This window comes from Stomoxys calcitrans, chromosome 4 (genome assembly GCF_963082655.1).
Source record: "Stomoxys calcitrans chromosome 4, idStoCalc2.1, whole genome shotgun sequence".
Taxonomy (NCBI): Eukaryota; Metazoa; Arthropoda; class Insecta; order Diptera; family Muscidae; genus Stomoxys; species Stomoxys calcitrans.
Genome location: NC_081555.1, coordinates 38318427 through 38336156, shown reverse-complemented (window position 1 = coordinate 38336156; position 17730 = coordinate 38318427). Strand labels below are relative to the sequence as shown.

The 17730-nt window shown below is 39.2% G+C and overlaps 1 protein-coding gene across 3 annotated transcripts in view; it reads right to left on the bottom strand.

The window, feature by feature from the left end:
* Positions 1-10084: 10084 nt before the first annotated feature.
* The window catches only part of LOC106083568 (plexin domain-containing protein 1), a 99181-nt gene continuing 91535 nt past the window's right edge, over positions 10085-17730 (bottom strand). The window contains exons 7-11 of one of the 3 annotated variants that reach the window (XM_013246681.2): positions 17403-17475; positions 17261-17335; positions 16953-17191; positions 16800-16814; positions 10085-10557 (exon numbers count right to left, since the gene is read on the bottom strand). In XM_013246681.2, coding sequence (XP_013102135.2) covers positions 10489-10557; positions 16800-16814; positions 16953-17191; positions 17261-17335; positions 17403-17475 — 471 coding nt within the window. In that variant the 3' untranslated portion in view covers positions 10085-10488. Of the gene's footprint in view, positions 10558-16799; positions 16815-16952; positions 17336-17402; positions 17476-17730 lie in introns of all 3 variants that reach the window. The other 2 variants (XM_013246678.2, XM_013246680.2) reach the window with 2 other exon arrangements.

The window sequence follows — 17730 nt, the reverse complement described above, 5'->3', positions numbered from 1 at the left end:
AAGCAGGCCAGATTTTCGTGTGCCAAAGTGCTTAAGCGCGAAAATTTTTTTACGGACAGCGCCTACGTACTAAGTTTCTTGCTTCTATATGAGGAAGTGAAGGCTTTTTGTCGTTCGTGAAAAGGGTAAAGGGTAGTTCTTCATTTATCCCAATCCTTGTTAAGGATGAACAAATGTTCGCTGACTTGGTTGTTAAGGCTAACCTTTGGGCTGATAGATTTTCAGGGAACTCTTTCCTGCCTGATAGCAATCAACCACTCCCCTTAATCGAAAATGTATCTGGCGTCATGTCCCAGATATTTTTTCGAACTATTACAGTTAAAAGGATTCTTGAGAATCTAGACGTAAATAAATCCCCGAGCCGGTATGTCTTGCGCAAGTGTTCTTCGACGCTTGCTCGTCCTTTACGCAACCTTTCCGGTACGGTGAAAAGTTGCGAACGTTCAGCCAAAGCCCCAGAGGAGTGAGGCGAACAACCCCGGGAATTATCGGCCAATTGCGATATGCTCCGCTCTCTCCAAGGATATGGAGAGCATGGTTAATCACCATTTTGTGAGGTATTTGGAGTATAATGGTCTTCTTAGCGACCAACAGTATGGATTCCACAGAAATCGCTCTAAAAGCGACCCCATGGCATTTCTGTCGGCACGTTGGAGTCGCTCAATCCACCAGTTTCGTGAGAGTAGGGTTTTGGCTCTGGATAACTCTAAGGCATTTGATAGGGTCTGGCATGGTGCACTTATATCAGCTTTCGAATTTGGTGTCGGTAATGGCTTCGTTCGATTTATTTCGAGCTTTTTCAGCGATCGCACTATACGAGTCGTTATAGATGGGTTCTCATCCAATGAGCATAAATTTACCGCAGGTGTACGCCCTCTCTTTTCTTATTTTCATCAACGATCTGTTGAGTCAGACATCGAATCCGATCTATTCATTTGAGGCATTCGTACTCATTCGACCATAGGCCGAGTCTTCGAAATATTGAGGACAAGAGGCGGGCTATGAACGATACTCTCTGCCTGGATTTGCTCGCCATTTCTGAATGGGGTCGAATGAATCGAATAGATTTTAATGCACGAAAGACTTAGTGCTGTTTGCTGTCACACAAACGATCACAAACGCTGTCCCATTACGATCACTTTTACCTATCAACGGTATAGAAGTTGAGCAATCAGAAGCTCTTGAAGTTCTGAGCATGAAAATACAATATGATGTCCGTTGGGCTAAACATGTATTTGAGGTGTCGGAAGAAGCATTCAAGTGCTTAGGCTTCCTTAAACGTTGTAAAAATTATTTCATCTTCCTAACATTTATACCACTTTCATAAGGCCGAAAATGGAGTAGAACTCACATGTATGGGATGGAGCTTCAAAATCTTCCCCGGGGCTATTACACTACAGAGGAGAGGAGAGGAGAGCGATGGCGTTGTTTGGGAAGTAGGGCTATCCAACTCTATTGCCTCTCTTGAACATCGTCGCAATGTGGGTTGTTTGGCGCTGTTATATCGGTACTTTAATGGCGTGTGTTCGTCTTCTTATTGCTGATGTATGGATGTTTGTCGGAGATACTAGACATTCCAGGCCAATGCATTTATAGAGAGAATTCTTATTTCGCCCGAACCGTTCGTATGCGAAATCAACTTCCGGCCAATGTTTTTCCCACCCACTATGACATCCATAGGTTTAAGACAAATGTCAATAAACACTACATCCTTTTCCCTCCTCCAAGTCCTAATTTCCATTCGCTGTTCACCATCGATCTGGACCAAACTCGGCGCAATTCACTGTTCAAAGTTTCGGCAAAATCTGGCAATAAAAGAGTCAAAAGCATACATAGGAAGATTGTTGTTGTTGTTGTTGTTGTTGTAGCAGTGTGTTATACACTGAGGTGGCAGTCCTTGCCGATGAAGAACTCCATCGGGTCAATCCGGTACGTACAACCAGCTGCCATGGGATTGTTGGAAGATTGTTATATATAGCAGCTATATCAAAATATGATCCGAACTGCACCATATTCGGTGATATATGGTTGTGGGGGATGTGTAGGGGTTCAACATAGCTCACTCTACTTAATTTCATAATCGGGTGATAAACACACTATATATTGGTTAAAGACCTTCAATCTGTAGATCCGTCTAAATAGGGGCCATAGCCAAAAATCGTGCGATCGCTATATAAACTTTGCTAGACGTTCCGGATTGACCTAATGGAGTCCTTCGTCGACAAGCGCCAATTTCGTGCGATCGCTATATAAACTTTGCTAGACGTTCCGGATTGACCTAATGGAGTCCTTCGTCGACAAGCGCTGCCGCCTCAGTGTACAACACACTGCTACAACAGGAACAACAAAAACCGACTGACTCTGCATTCGAAGGGCAACTAATGACAGAAGGTCCAGATTGCGAACCGAGTTGCCAGCATTGTCAACGTTAAGTTGGCAACGCTATGAACCCTAGTGTATTCGACTTTTACTTCGTATTGATTTCAATATTGAAACGCAAAATTTGAGTTAGTTTTTTATCTTGTTTTTATTACAATATATATATATTATATTCTGTATATGTACTAAATTACTATTTATAGAATAGTCGTAGTGATAGTAGTAGTATTAGTTAGTAATAATTTTTGTATGCAACCTTTATACTTCTTAATAAAATCTCTAAAAAAGGAGATATTCCTATCAAACATGCATTTTATATGTATGGGTGAGAGCTTAAAAATTACATCTACACATACACACAAATGGGGCTTTGTAGATAAATTGGACCAAAATAGTTTTGTCGGGAGAAGAAAAAGGCGGGGAAAACAACAATTACTTCAGTGTGTGATTATGGTTGAGCAAACAATTCTCAATTTGCTTTTGTGTGTATTGTAAAATTATAGGGATATTTCTCTTCGAAAGAACATACATACACTAGTATTAATAAAAAAAACGAAAAGGCTTTAAATGGACCACACATAAATCTTAAAAATTATCTTAAATTGTGGGCTTTCGTTTTGTTTTTTTTTTTCTATGCATGTTGTTTTTTTTGTGTGTGTGTACGTATTAACTTTAAAAGTTTTTATTTATGTGTAGATTTTATTTTCCGAATTTTTCGATTTTTTTTTTAATAATTTACAAAATGTTTTTTTTACTTCATTCGTACGGTACATATCTTATTTTGTATATGTTTGTGGACGTTTTATAAATATTCATTTTTTCTTGATAATTGTTACTTTTTAGGTTTACGCAAATGATTTTTTTAATTTTTTTTTTTTTTTTTTTGGTTCCAGGCTCATTATAAAATTTTCATATTATATGAAAAAGATATACGTTTTCTTGTCCTTTTTATTAAATTACTATTTTCTATATCGCGACATGTTAACAGAAGAAAAATCGAAAATTTTGAAAAATTATTAACTGTGGATCCCAGACAAATTTGGTAGAAAATCAGCACTTTTCAAAAGAAAAATCGCACTTAAATTTTAGAAAATCGGCAAAAACTATGAATCTTTGTTTTGATAATAAAACGCATAGTTTTATAAAAAACAAGTAAAAAGGCGTTAAGTTCGGCCGGGCCGAACTTTGGATACCCACCACCTCGGGTTTATATGTAAACCACCTTTCAACAAAATCCGGTGAAAGTTGCATACCTTATGTCCCATAGCAGTTCCGATTTGGACCAAATACTACTAAGTACAAGTCATTGTTCAATTGTATAACAAAATATTGGTCTTTTTAGTAGCTTTATCTAAAAATAAACCGATCTGAACCATATACGACACGGATGTTGAAATCCTAACATAAGTCAATGTGTCAAATTTCAGTTAAATCGGATTATAAATGCGCCTTTTTTGGGGCCAAGACTTTAAATCGAGATATCGGTCTATATGACAGCTATATGCAAATCTTGATCGATCTAGACCAATTTACAGAAATATTTGAAGGGGTTTAACTTAACCCCTCTGTCCCGAATTTCGGCAAAATCGGACAATAAATGCGCCTTTTATGGGCCCAAAACATTAAATACAGAGATCGGTCTATATGGCAGCTTTATCCAAATCTGGACCGATCTGAGTGAAATTGAAGAATGGTGTCGAAGGGCCTAACACAACTCACTGTCCCAAATTGCGACGACAGCGAACAATAAATGCGCTTTTTATGGCCCCAAAACCTAAAACCGAGAGATCGGTCTATATGGCAGCTATAACCAAATCTGGACCGATCTGAGCCAAATTTACGAAAGATGTCGAAGGGCCTAACACAACACACTGTCCCAAATTTCAGCAAAATCGGATAATAAATGTGGCTTTTATGGGCCTAAGACCCTAAATCGGAGGATCGGTCTATATGGCAGCTATATCCAAATCTGGACCGATCTGAGCCAAATTTACGAAGGATATCGAAGGGCCAACACAACACACTGTCCCAATTTTCAGCAAAATCGGATAATAAATATGGTTTTTATGGGCCTAAGACCCTAAATCGGCGTATCGGTCTATATGGGGGCTATATCAAGATATAGTCTGATATAGGCCATCTTCGAACTTAACCTGCTTATGGACAAAAAAAAGAATCTATGCAAAGTTTCAGCTCAATATCTCTATTTTTGAAGACTGTAGCGTGATTTCAACAGACAGACGGACGGACATGTCTAGATCGTCTTAAATTTTTACGCTGATCAAGAATATATATACTTTATAGGGTTGGAAATAGTTGGGATATTTCGATGTGTTGCAAACGGAATGACAAAATTAATATACCCCCATCCTTAGGTGGTGGGTATAAAAATATAAGTAAAAACGTCTTAAGTTTAGCTGAAATTGGTATAAACCTACCATAATGGATATATTTTAACCCGGAAAAAAAAACTTGTTTGATCTCCAACAATGACCATATTTACCACGGATCTTTAAATATCCTGGGCTTTTGAAGACTACATGCAGCAAGTTGGGAGTTCTTCAAGTGTGAATGGGGGAAGGTGTGTGTCCACTTCAATGCTTTTGCCTTTCGATCTTGGATCTTGATTAGTTGCCTTGCTTGCACAACCTCAACTACTTCCTTTAAGGCACCTATTGTGGACTTCCATGGGCGGAAGTCATGTTGCCGTCTCGAGAATTATCCTTCTGCGGCTATTGCCTTCGCTAGTCTAGACTTTATCAAACACCCCAACAGCTTGTCCGCTGTGTGAGGCATAGCATACACAGTGGCCTGGAAGACAATAGCGACTCTGGATCAACTTTCCCCTTGCTGATCGAAACCAACCTTTTTTGTTGCCATGTGGGAATATTCCTCTTGAAAGACATCTGTTTTAGATGAACAGAAGCATTTTTGGTCGTTCTCTGCGATTATCTGCATGACTTCTACTGGGACTCTATCGGAGCCAGGCGCTTTTCCGATTTGAAGACTACGTCCACCGCGTTTTGAATGGGGGAGTGTGTGTGTCCACTTCAATGTTTTCGCCTTTCGATTTTGAATCTTGATGAGTTGCCTTCCTTGCACAAACTAAAGTCCTTTAGGGCCCTATTGTCGGCTTCCCTGGGCGGAAGTTTTGTTGCAGTTTCGACAATTCTCCTTTTGCGGCGACTTTCTTCGCTAGTCTAGGCTTTATCACATACTTTTCCGCATATATAGTGGCGTGGCGAATCTGGATCCCCTTTCCCCTTGCTAATCGAAACCAGCGAAACGACTTTGTATCCAAGTCCCCAGGGGTCTCAGTTGAGGTCTTCTCTTAGTTCTTCCCATTTCTCTTTTGCTTTTGGTAATGGTGCTCCCGAATCTATTTTTTGTCTCCGTGGATATGCTCTGCTTCTGCTGCGCCCTTGCGTTGAGCTCCCACCATGGATGGAAAAGTAAGTACTTTAGTACTTTTCACCCGAGAAGTACCGTAGTACCCCCTTGACCAATTTAGTACCTTTTTAAGCACTACGAAATTTTCGAACAATTCGAATACTCCGAGTCTTTTTCATCCTAAAAGACGAGAAGAGAGAAATTGGCAATGTAATTGCCAATGAATATTCTTTTGAGGAACAGGGGAAAACTTTTCACATGTCAATGAGTGCTGTCCGATTCAAGTTTAAAAGCACAATGATAAGGCACCTCTAAGAATTTCATCACTGATGTTATCTCGGATATATAGATGGGGATGCCTTGTCTTCGATTAGGGTTGAATATAAAGAGCCTAAAATTGTTTGTCCTGAGAACTCGGTTGGGGGTTACCTTTACCACACCTCTGTTGTGCTGTGTAGTCCATAAGGTAGAAGGTTGCCAAAGAAATATTTTTGATTTCTATTATGGCTATCATTTACCATTCCATAGAAATTTTCTATCCTTAAGCTCGTCTCGAAAGAGAAATGAAACCATCATGAAAAAATGATGCTCGCTCTAACAGGCAAACAAAAATTGAGATTTTTGAAATCTTTGTACAAGACAAAGAGTACTCTTTCGGCCCCAAAAGTACCTTTTAGTACGATTTCAAAAGGCAGAAAGTGCCACAGGGGGGCATTTTATCGCCACTCCTATGGATGACCACCATAAATGACCTATTACGGATGCTGACTGAGGAGGGATTTGAACCCGTCTGCTACGCAGACGATGTTATAATACTTCTAAGGGTTAAGGTTTAAGGATCCGAACGAACTACGCAGAAGGGCCAAAAGGGTCTTGCATATGGCATATGACTGGGCTAGACCCAGAGGGCTCAATGTTAACCTAGAGAAGACGGAATTATGAATATTCACGAGGAAGACAAAGGTGGACGAATTTAACGCACCACGTTTCCTCAATAAGACGATTTCGATATCTGATAAGGTCAAATACTTAGGTGTGATCTTGGACTGGAAACTGAACTGGAAGTGCCACATTCAGTAGCGTACAGAGAAGGCTCACAGATGTTGGGCACTATGTAGACGGGCCCTAGGCTCGAAATGGGGCCTGAATCCGAGGATAGTCCACTGGCATTACAGGAGCATGTTTAGACCAATACATACTTACGCCTCAGTAGTTTGGTGGACTGCTATGGAGAAAAAGTGCAACATAAGGACCATACAACAGGTTCAGAGAACATGATGTCTTGGCATAGGCGGAGCGATAAGGGCCACGCACACTAGGGCACTGGAGACTATTCTAGATACCCGACCCATTGACATACAGATTAAGTGAGAGGCAGCCACTGCGGCTATGAGACTTAAGGCGATGGGAGAATGGATTGAGGATGTGAGCAGCTCAGATCATCGCGGTATAATCGAGGCGACGATAGGAAACTTGGAAGAAAGGGAAGAGGTTTCCGATCGGATACCTGAGATGAACTTTGAAGTCGAGTGCGAGGCACTGCTGCCATCGGCACATTCTTGGATTGACGGAACCCTAGCATTGCCATCTGGAAGATCATGTTACACGGATGGATCATAGCTAGAGGACAGAGTGGGCCTGGGGGTTTACATTGAGAACCCAGGGACTGAGATCTGCTTTAGACTGTCGACCATAATACGGTCCTGCAGGCGGAGATCCGGCCGATGACGGAATGCGTGAAGTGGTGTGGTGCTAACGTGAGGACGTCAAGTGTGAACATTTTGACGGACAGTAAAATTGCTATAAGGGCAATAACAACCAGGACGGTAAGGACACGAACAGTCTTGCAGTGTAAGGAGATTAACGCCTTCTCTAAGGATGGGAAAATCCGCATCGTTTGGTTTCCGGGCCATAACGGAGTAAGGGGAAATGAAAGGGCAGACGATTTGGCGGTGATAGCCAGAGGACTGCCGTTAATAAACTTGGTTAACAAGCAGTCGGAGTTAAGGGAGTGAGCGACGAATGCGCATGCAACATTTTGGAACAGCGAAACGGTCGGTAGGACGGTGAAAATCCTTTGGGGGGATCCAGATCGTGAGAAGACGAGCTATTACTGTAAGGAAACAAATTTTTTTGTAAGTAGCACGGAATTCCTAACTTAAAATTTCTTTTTCTAGGTGACCTTTTTTTTGTATTTAGAGCGCACAACAAGCCGATTACTGGCTTAGGGGTATGTCCATAGTGGCATGGGGCGGATTAATATCTGCACCCTCTTTTCAACATAACCTAACTTAACCTAGCCATTGACCTCAAAATTGGATATCAAAAATCTCAATTACCTTTCGTGCTTAACTCCCAAAGACCTTTCATTTGAGCCCCATATTGCTATTGTAATAAATTTGTCCTCTTTGGGGGGGGGGCTGCCCCCCATACACTTGGTCCCACATTTGGATATCAGATTCGTATCACTTAAATACCTTTTATATGAGCCCCATTTTGCCATGATCAATAAATAAGTACTGTTTGGGGGTGTTTCTGCGGAAGGGGTGCATCCCCAGAAACTTGCTCCCACATTTGGATACCAAAATCGTATTCTACTCGCAAATACCTCTCATTTGAGTCCCATATTGCTAAGGTCGGTAAATATGTCCGATTTAGGGGTGTTTTGGAGGTTGGGATGTTCCCCCAAACACTTAGTCCGACAATTTGATAGCAGATACGTTTTCTACTCTTAAATACCTTTCATTTAATATTGTCATGATTGGTCTATATATATATTTGGTAGGTTTTGGGGTGGGGCTGTCCCCTCCCCTTATGTACCCCATTCGAAATTTGGATACCAAATTTTTATTTTTAGTTTACTTTAAGAGAGCACACATAATTTCGCTTTAATCGCACCAACCATCACCGGGGTTTGGCGTTTCTGAAAATTAGGGAAAGAAACTCGTTTCAGCCGTTTTTGAGTCTATAAGGAACACACAGACAAACAAACCGACAAACAAACACAATTTGATTTTTATATATACGATTTTCATTGCCCCAAGTAATAAATGATTGCATGCAAAAATTTTTTTGTGCCATCCAAGGATTGAGGTCTCCAAGCTCATTTTACTAAAAAATGCCAATTTTGCAAACATCTTTCCCCAGTGTGAGGATTTTGGGTGTTTTCTTCAAAAAATGTGGTCAAAATTTTTACATTTTTTTTAAAAAGATATTCATCTACAAATTTGTAAAAAATTAGAACGATATCTTTAGTAGTTTTGGTTTTATAATATTTTGAATTTGAATTTTATTTTTCACAAAAATGTATTTCCAGCAAAAAATTTTGTAAATCGGACCATAAATGCGCGTTTGACAGCCCGAACTAAATTTCGTAGAGCTGAGATGACCAACTTTGAAGGTCCACCAATGGGCTCCTGGGACTTCTAAGGCCCTGAAGTTTTGCATATAAACTGAATAACACCTCAGATATAACCATATAAAATTTCATGAAGACATCTCTATACGCCCAAAAATAGCAGATTTATTTCCACTTTTTTTCCCATCCCACTTTGCGACTGACAGACTTTGCCGTTAATACCCGAAAGCTCAATTTTAATTTTAGACCTCTTATCGAAAGGCATCCACTCCTACGGTGGAGGGTAGACAAAACAGACCCAGCAGTTTGACATTCATGCACAAATTTCGTATATGATACACCTTGCCCTTAAACCTTTCTAAAGGTATTTATAAAGAATTGTGTTAAGATTATCTTTCAACTGCATGGGAAACTGGCAAATGGTGATAAGGTGATGACCATATTAACCTTGCGATAGAAATTTGAAAAATCTTTATATACATAAATGAAATAAAAGTGTACACTTGTCTTTTTTGTTTTGTTTTCAAATGTTTGTTTAATTTGAAAAAAGTAAAACTTAATATAGAGACACTCACAATTTATTACAATAAACATACAAAATTAAAAAAAAAATTAATATTAAACATAAAAATTACAAAAAAAATCACAATATTTTAACTAAAAAATATTTTCCTCACAAAATATAATATGTAAACAAAGAGACGAGTAAGTCCTAACCAAAAATATATGTGTATATGTACGTTGATAGTTACAAAAAAGGTTTAAAGCAATAAAATATGAGCAAATACATACAAAATACAATACAAAGGATTTTTCTTATACAAATACAAAAAAAAACATCTTAAAAACAAACTCATTCATTTTTCTCTCAATGTCTTTTTTTCAGTGTAATCGTATATAAAGAAGAAAAAATAACAAACAATGTGACCTCGGTGTTTGATAACGATTTTTGAACAATTTTAAGAATAGTTTGGAAAAACTTCTGACGAATCAATTAAATTGATTATATCTTTCATTACTCACATATTAAGGATAATTCTGTTTGAAGGTGATGCATTTGAGGCAACGTAGAGTTACTGTCATTGAGATTGGGAACGAGATCACATTGGTTTAGTTTCTTTTTTCATTCTTTCTTTTTTCCGCTTTTATTTAATTATATTCTTACAAAATTCCACTAAAGAAAGCACAAAAAGTTGAAGGATAACAACATACGAGTCCTAGAAGATATATAAAACACAAGAAGACACACCATGTGCCGGAAACAAAAATGGGGAAATATTGCAAAAGAGGTTTGGTCTTGGTTGATTTAAAAAAAAAAGTACAAGATCGAGAGAAAGTCTAAATTAAATTGTTTTAATTGTCTACATATGTATCGTTGCAGCAGTATAACGAGCTTCTCCGCGTCGCCACGACCATTGGCTGGGACGATACTGAAATGGTAAGAAAAAAAACGAACACATATACAGTTTAAGATAATTATTAATCGAAAAATTGTGAGAATATGACAATAAATACTTCTAAATACTGATGAGAGAGATGATTATGAAACTATTGGGTTGCCCAAAAAGTAATTGCGGATTTTTAAAAGAAAGTAAATGCATAATAAAACTTAGAATGAACTTTAATCAAATATACTTTTTTACACTTTTTTTCTAAAGCAAGCTAAAAGTAACAGCTGATAACTGACAGAAGAAAGAATGCAATTACAGAGTCACAAGCCGTTGACAAAATTTGTCAACGCCGACTATATGAAAAATCCGCAATTACTTTTTGGGCAACCCAGTATTAAATCAAAGGCAATTTCCATTTAATGATGGAAAAAGTCTAAACTGAAACAAGCACATTTAACACATGGTGATTATTTTTTATCTGCACCTTGTCGTGTTCCCGAAGGAACCCTGCTTTGCTTGGAGGGCGGAAAGGAGCTGTCGGGTGCTGGCTGTTGGCGTTTGAGCAGCGGCTGTGGCTCAGTCGAAACGGGCGCGGTTCTTGGCAGCTCACATCCTCCAAAGCAGGTGACAAAAAAAAACAATAATCAACCAGCTGATGGAGGGACCTTCTTACCTACGGAAACCACCACAAACAATAACGACCAAACACACACTACCATGTCCACACCATTTTGCACTTTACTGGTGTCTGAACGCGCCCACCCCACCATAGTGCCCTCTTCCGCCATATCTATGAGGACACCCCAAATAAAACTGCCTGTCCCGGAACGGTGAGTTCGAGCTACATTTTCTTACCTGCTTAGCCTTGCATATTCCTTAAAGAATAAAACGGAAATATTTCGAATCCGACGTTATAATAATTCAAGGGTTTCTGGTTTTATTGCATTCTTGCGGTAACTAGAATCTAACAAATTCTTCAATTCAAAGATAACTAAATAAATAAAAGCAAAAAAACAAGTAAGAGCGTGCTAAGTTCGGCCGGGCCGAATCTTATATACCCTCTACCTTTCATCGCATTTGTCGAATTCTATGCGCGGTATCTCTTTTTAGACAAACATAGAATATTGAATAAGAATTGTTATGCTATTGGAGCTATATCAAGTTAAAGTCCGATTCGGACCATAAATGAATGCTGAACATTGTAGAAGTCATTGTGTAATATTTCACTTCATTTGGATAAGAATTGCGTCTTGTAGGGGCTGAAGAAGCAAAATCGGGAGATAGGTTTATATGGGAGCTGTATCAAGCTATTGATCGATTCAGACCATATTAGACACGTATGTTGAAGGTCATGAGAGAAGCCGCTGTACAAAATTTCAGCCAAATCGGATGAGAATTGCGCCCTCTAGAGGCTCAAGAAGTCAAGACCCAAGATAGGTTTATATGGCAGCTATATCAAAACATGGACCGATTAAAACCATACTAAGCGTAGTTGTTGAAAGTGCTACCAAAACACTACGTGCAAAATTTCAGTTAAATCGGACGAGAATTGCGCCCTCTAGAGTCTCAAGAAGTCAAGACCCAAGATCAGTTTATATGGCAGCTATATCAAAACATACACCGATTTAAACCATACTTAGCGTAGTTATTGAAAGTGCTAACAAAACACTATGTGCAAAATTTCAATAAAATCGGATAAGAATTGCGCTTTCTAGAGGCTCAAAAAGTCAAGACCCAAGATTGGTTTATATGGCAGCTATATCAAAACATGGACCGATTTGGGTCATTTACAATACCAACCGACCTACACTAATAAAAAATATTTGTGCAAAATTTCAAGCGGCTAGCTTTACTCCTTCGAAAGTACGCGTGCTTTCGACAGACAGACGGACGGACGGAAATCAAACAAAACAACTCAAAATTAAATTCAAAAATAAAATAGCTTAAGATATGTATAAAATGTCATCATATTCTCAGCTTTACTAATTAATCTCTCCTTCTTCACTTTCCAGAAATACGGGTCATTGGCTCTTCTTTGAGGTCTCGCCCAGTGATGGACTTGATGTTGGAGCTGGTGTCGTCTAGCCTTAGCACCAGCCTTGGAATATCATTAACCCTGCTTGTCGTTTATCCTATTTCCCGTCCGTCCGTCTGATAATGGTAACTATAATGTAGCTATAGTCTTACCTATGTGTTCTTTAATTAAAAATTGTGTTTTTCTCTTTTTAAGGACGTTATTAGTCAACGCCTCCACAAGGCGGACATCTATGATGGAGCAAGGACTCCCAAGTACCTTTACTAAAACTTCCTGGCCTAAGGGTGAAAGCGCGCTTTCTAATTTCGGGCGACTAATGAAACGAAAGAGATGGTGTCAGCCCTGCTTCAACAACTTCCTAATTACCTTTATTTTCTTTTACTTTAAACCTTTATTTACGGAGTATGTGGTCCAGCATCTGTCTGTGCGTCCGCGCAATTCAAACGTATAGTCTTGTTTCAAGTATGGGAAAATGGATCTGATAGAGGGTACCTTAGGGTACCTGACCAACGCCGTGTTGCTATCGCCTGGCTGGCTGATATTCCAACGTTGCGACAGTGGAGGTGGAGCTATGTTTGGGTGAGTATTTATTTTACTTTACTTTCTTTTTCAGGTAACTTTATTTTCTCATTTTTTTCAGTTTAATGTCTTCTTTTCTCATGTTCTTTCTCATGTTTTAAACCTTCTTATTTTAGGATTTAACTTCTTCTTCTTTTTCTTAGCGTTCTTTTAACTTCTCCTTAGATTTCACGAATTTTTAATTACTTAACTTCTTTCATTTCAGTTTTTGACATTTCTTTCTTTTTCAGCTTTTTATTGCCACTGCAGATGTAACTTCCTTCCTTTTGTTTTAAAACACTGACATTTTATTTAGCTTTAAGTTCTCAAATGACGTCATGTTTGTTAGATAAACAAATGCATATCAAAGAAAATTTGTTTTAAAATTTTGGTTGACCTCTTTCAGCCTCTTGGCTTTGGTTGACCTCTTTCAGCCCGCGCCAACAAAACATATGGGGGCAGCCATAATGACAGGTTGGTGTCAGCTGGTTGTCTCCCTCTCCCTGATGGGGGCCAAACAAAGCCAGCAGGTGTCGCTGGGGTCATATCATTCACAAAAAGGTAGCGCTGCAGTGCCACTATTCGGCGCACATCACGACTGTCGCAAAATATTTCCAGAATGGAAAACAAAATTCATAAGTCATATCAAGAAACCTATTGACACTAACATAACAGGGAAATGCTACGGTTGTATCAACAGGTTTCTAAAGAAGAGTTATCGGCAGAAATTACGGATGTCTATCTTACAGTTCGGCCAAGGTGGATTAATGAAGGTGGTCTCAAGCGAACAGCTGAAAAAAGCCGGCCTGTTTGACGGACATGAAGATGTCAGTTCTGTGTTTACATTCACAGCAAACTACCAAATATTTTTTGTTTATATTTCTCTCATTTTACCTGTACACGTACATACACGAGGACAAGTTTCTTTGGTTGAGTTGAGAACAATGCCAATTTTGAAATGACATCTTGACGACGAGATGGCGGATTGCACCATATGATTTGAAGTTGTTATTCAAATGAGACCACCTTTAATTGTTTCGCCATGGAGTTCGGTAAGGCGGAATGGAAACTGAACATGAGAAGTAACGTCGAGGAAAAGGTCAGAAGGAGACTGAATGCGATCTTCTCGTGCCTTGATAAGTAAGAATTGATCTTGGGATAATCCGTCTTTTTCTGAACATTCTGTATACACGGAATGGTTTAAATTGGATGCAGCGCGGGATTCGTTTTTGAAAATCTTGAAATCTTATAGGCTTTTGGACGGGTATAGCACAGAGGCGTGCATTTGAATTGTTGTATCACGCATGAGTCACGTGATTTGTGAGCGAGATACAAATCCATTTACGTGATCGTGCGTGACTGTGCTTAAATTAAAATTCTTCGTGCGTGAGCGTGAGTAAGTGAAATAATGCTCACGAGACACTCACGCGAAAATCTTTTATAGGCTATTGGACGGGTGTAGCGTAGATGTGTGCAAGTGAGTTATCGTGTCATGTGGTGAGTCATGTGATACGTGAGGGAGATCCAACTCCTGTCATGTGATCGTGAGTGACTGTAAATGAATTAATATTCAATGAAATCATGCTCACGACACTTTTCACAACTCACGACACATTTACGACACGCGAAACACTCACGACATACGAGACACGAGAAAGTCACGGCTCACAAAAACATTACGACTCACGAGACACGTGCAAATCTCAACTGACGAGAACGAGAACATCTCTTATGGGCAATGGGACGGGTGTAACTTAGAGGAGTGTACGTGAGTTTTTGTTGTAGAAGGTGCATGACTGTGATTGAATTAATAAAAGAGTGAGTGAGTTAAATCATGCTCACGACACCAATTACACCTCAAGAGTTACTCAGGACACATTCGCGAGATACTCAGGAGAAAATAGGTGTGATGGTGCATGACTGTGATAGCATTAAAATTCTTCGCGGGTGAGTGAAATCATGATCATGACACTATTCACGACTCACTAGACAGTTACGACCCACGAGACTCTTACACATACGACTCACGAGACACATACGACTCACGAGACACCTACGAATCACGGAACACTCACCAATCCCATGGCAGCCGGTTGTAAGTACCGGATTGGGCCGATGGAGTCTTCCTTCGGCAAGGGCTGCCGCCTCAGTGCACTTCACAATGATACAACAACAACATAGGATTTCAGACACTTTTGTTATGTTGTGGTGTTATTGCTAAGAAGTGAAAAGTTTTTTTTATCGAAAATTTTAGAAGCACACTTTTATGCATTGGGAACGGAACAGATAATATTTAGAAAGGGTTGTCGTGCGTGGGCAATGGAGTAGAGGCTTTTTCGCAATAAATAAGGTATAAGTACAAAATACCAACGAACGGCCCTTGAAGCCTTCACACCTAATATGGCCGATGAGTTATTCTAACCAAATGACGAAACGCGTCTCATAGTGGTTGGGGTGTGTGGTGATCACTGGCTTTCCTTTTCTGTGTAGACAAAAAAAAATCTGCCATTACACAAAGACATGCATTGGAAACGGAACAGCTAGTATTTAGAAAGGGTTGTCGAGCGTGAGCAATGGGGTATTCCTATCATAGAAGCATTTTGGCAATAAATAAGGTATAAGTACAAAATACCAACGAACGGCCCTTGAAGCCTTCACACTTAATATGGCCGATGACTTATTCTATCCAAATAGCGAAACGCGTCCCATAGTGGATGGTGTGTGTGATGATCTCTGGCTTTCCTTTTCTTCGATCATTGAGCTCGTCTCAAAAGAGAAAGAAAACGAAAAGTGTAAAATTAAAATTATCTTCGCCCTAACGGGCAAAAAACTGGATCCATCACTTAAAAAACTTTATCTGATCATAAAATTCCTTAACAGTACTCAAGTGCAAATTTGTCCATGAACATTCCATTAAGAAACAGGGGCAAACATCTCACATATCAATGAGTGCTGTCCGATTCGAGTTAAAGCTCAATGATAAATGGCCTCCTTTTTATAGCCGAGTCCGAACGGCATGCGCAGTGCGACACCTCTTTGGGGAGACGTTTTTACATGGCAAAATACCTCGCAAACGTCGTCAGCATTAGGAGTGGTTAACCACCGCTGAACATTTTTCTGATGTTCCTGCCAGGATTCTTCTAGTTCTTATTTTTATCTCCTCTTCCACAGGAGAAAAATAATTTTTTTTCTCATGTTCTTTCCAGGATTTGATCCAGGCGTTCAGCGTCATATGTGGACATGCTTACCTCTGCGCTACGGTGGCCTTCTTTACAGAACTCATTGCTCATTAAACCCAAGCATGGTAAATGAATTTCGATAGGAACTATTTTGCAAGGTTCGTACAGATTCCATTACAAAGTTTTTCCTAAACTATTAAATCAACAAGAATTTTTACCCTCGACAATTGTAAAACGAGATCAAAACAAAAAAATTTCCGAAACAGAGTGATAACACTTCCCAAATCAAAAAAGTAGTATTTGCACGCTTAAAAGTTATTATAAACATGCATACATCGAACATAGAAATAGTGGTCTTACAAGAGAAAAATATAAACAAATGGTAGATTTAATGAGGAAAGAATTTTAGGTGCCATGGAAAATAAAACTCTGATGTTAGTGAAAATCAACTATGAAATGTGGTGATGAAAATTACGACAGAAGATTGTTTTGTTGTTTTTATTACAAACCTGACGATATTTGGACTGCATGTAATGTAATAAACATTGAATTAGTAAAAAATTCATACGTAGTATAAAGAAATGTTAAATACAATTCCCTTCCCACCTAAGCCTTGCACCATTACAATATGCCCTTACTCTTTTACTACTCTCCTTACTCACCTGTATAAGCAATTGTCCACTTTTCGTGTGTGGATTCCGATAGGCATACAACACCCACAACAAGACGCAGGAGACCAAACAAATGGGTATAAAGATTCCCAGAGTTAAACTCATTTTTTGCGTTGGTTCCGCCTCATTGGCCACTGATTTCATTTGTGTGCCTGTTGCGCTTTTCATTGGTGTACCATTGTATTGATACTCAGAATTTCCGCCGTCCACTGTGGTAACGGTTGATGATTCTAAACCAGAGGGATTATATGGTTTAAATGGATGTGTTGTAACATCTTTATGATTGTTATTGGTGTTACCATCAGAGTAGTTGTTGCCCTCATGACCAATGGCCGGACAGGTGGATGCATTGGTTATTTGGAAGCGATCGCAGGCTGTAATAAGAAAATGATAGGAAAATGTCAATTAGGTTATACTACATAGTGATTGTGGCTTACTTACAAAGGGATTTCCATTCTTGTCGCTTGCGATCTGTGCCAGTGGAACATCTGTTTGCAGAAGGACACCAGAAGCACTGTAAAGAAAAAAGGTTTCGTAAAAATGTATTCAATTATTCGACAATTAGTCGAATATGTGTAAAAATGCCACCGTTAATTATTTGGCAATAAATTTTAAAACCAAAACCTATGTGGTAAAAATGAAGCTAGAGCTACAAAAAATAGTTGGAACTATCGTCCAATCTATACGGTTATCGAAGCCAGTAAACAGACTCTAGACTCATACTGGGGGCTATATAAGGAGTACAAGAGCGAAGTAAATTCGGGCGCTA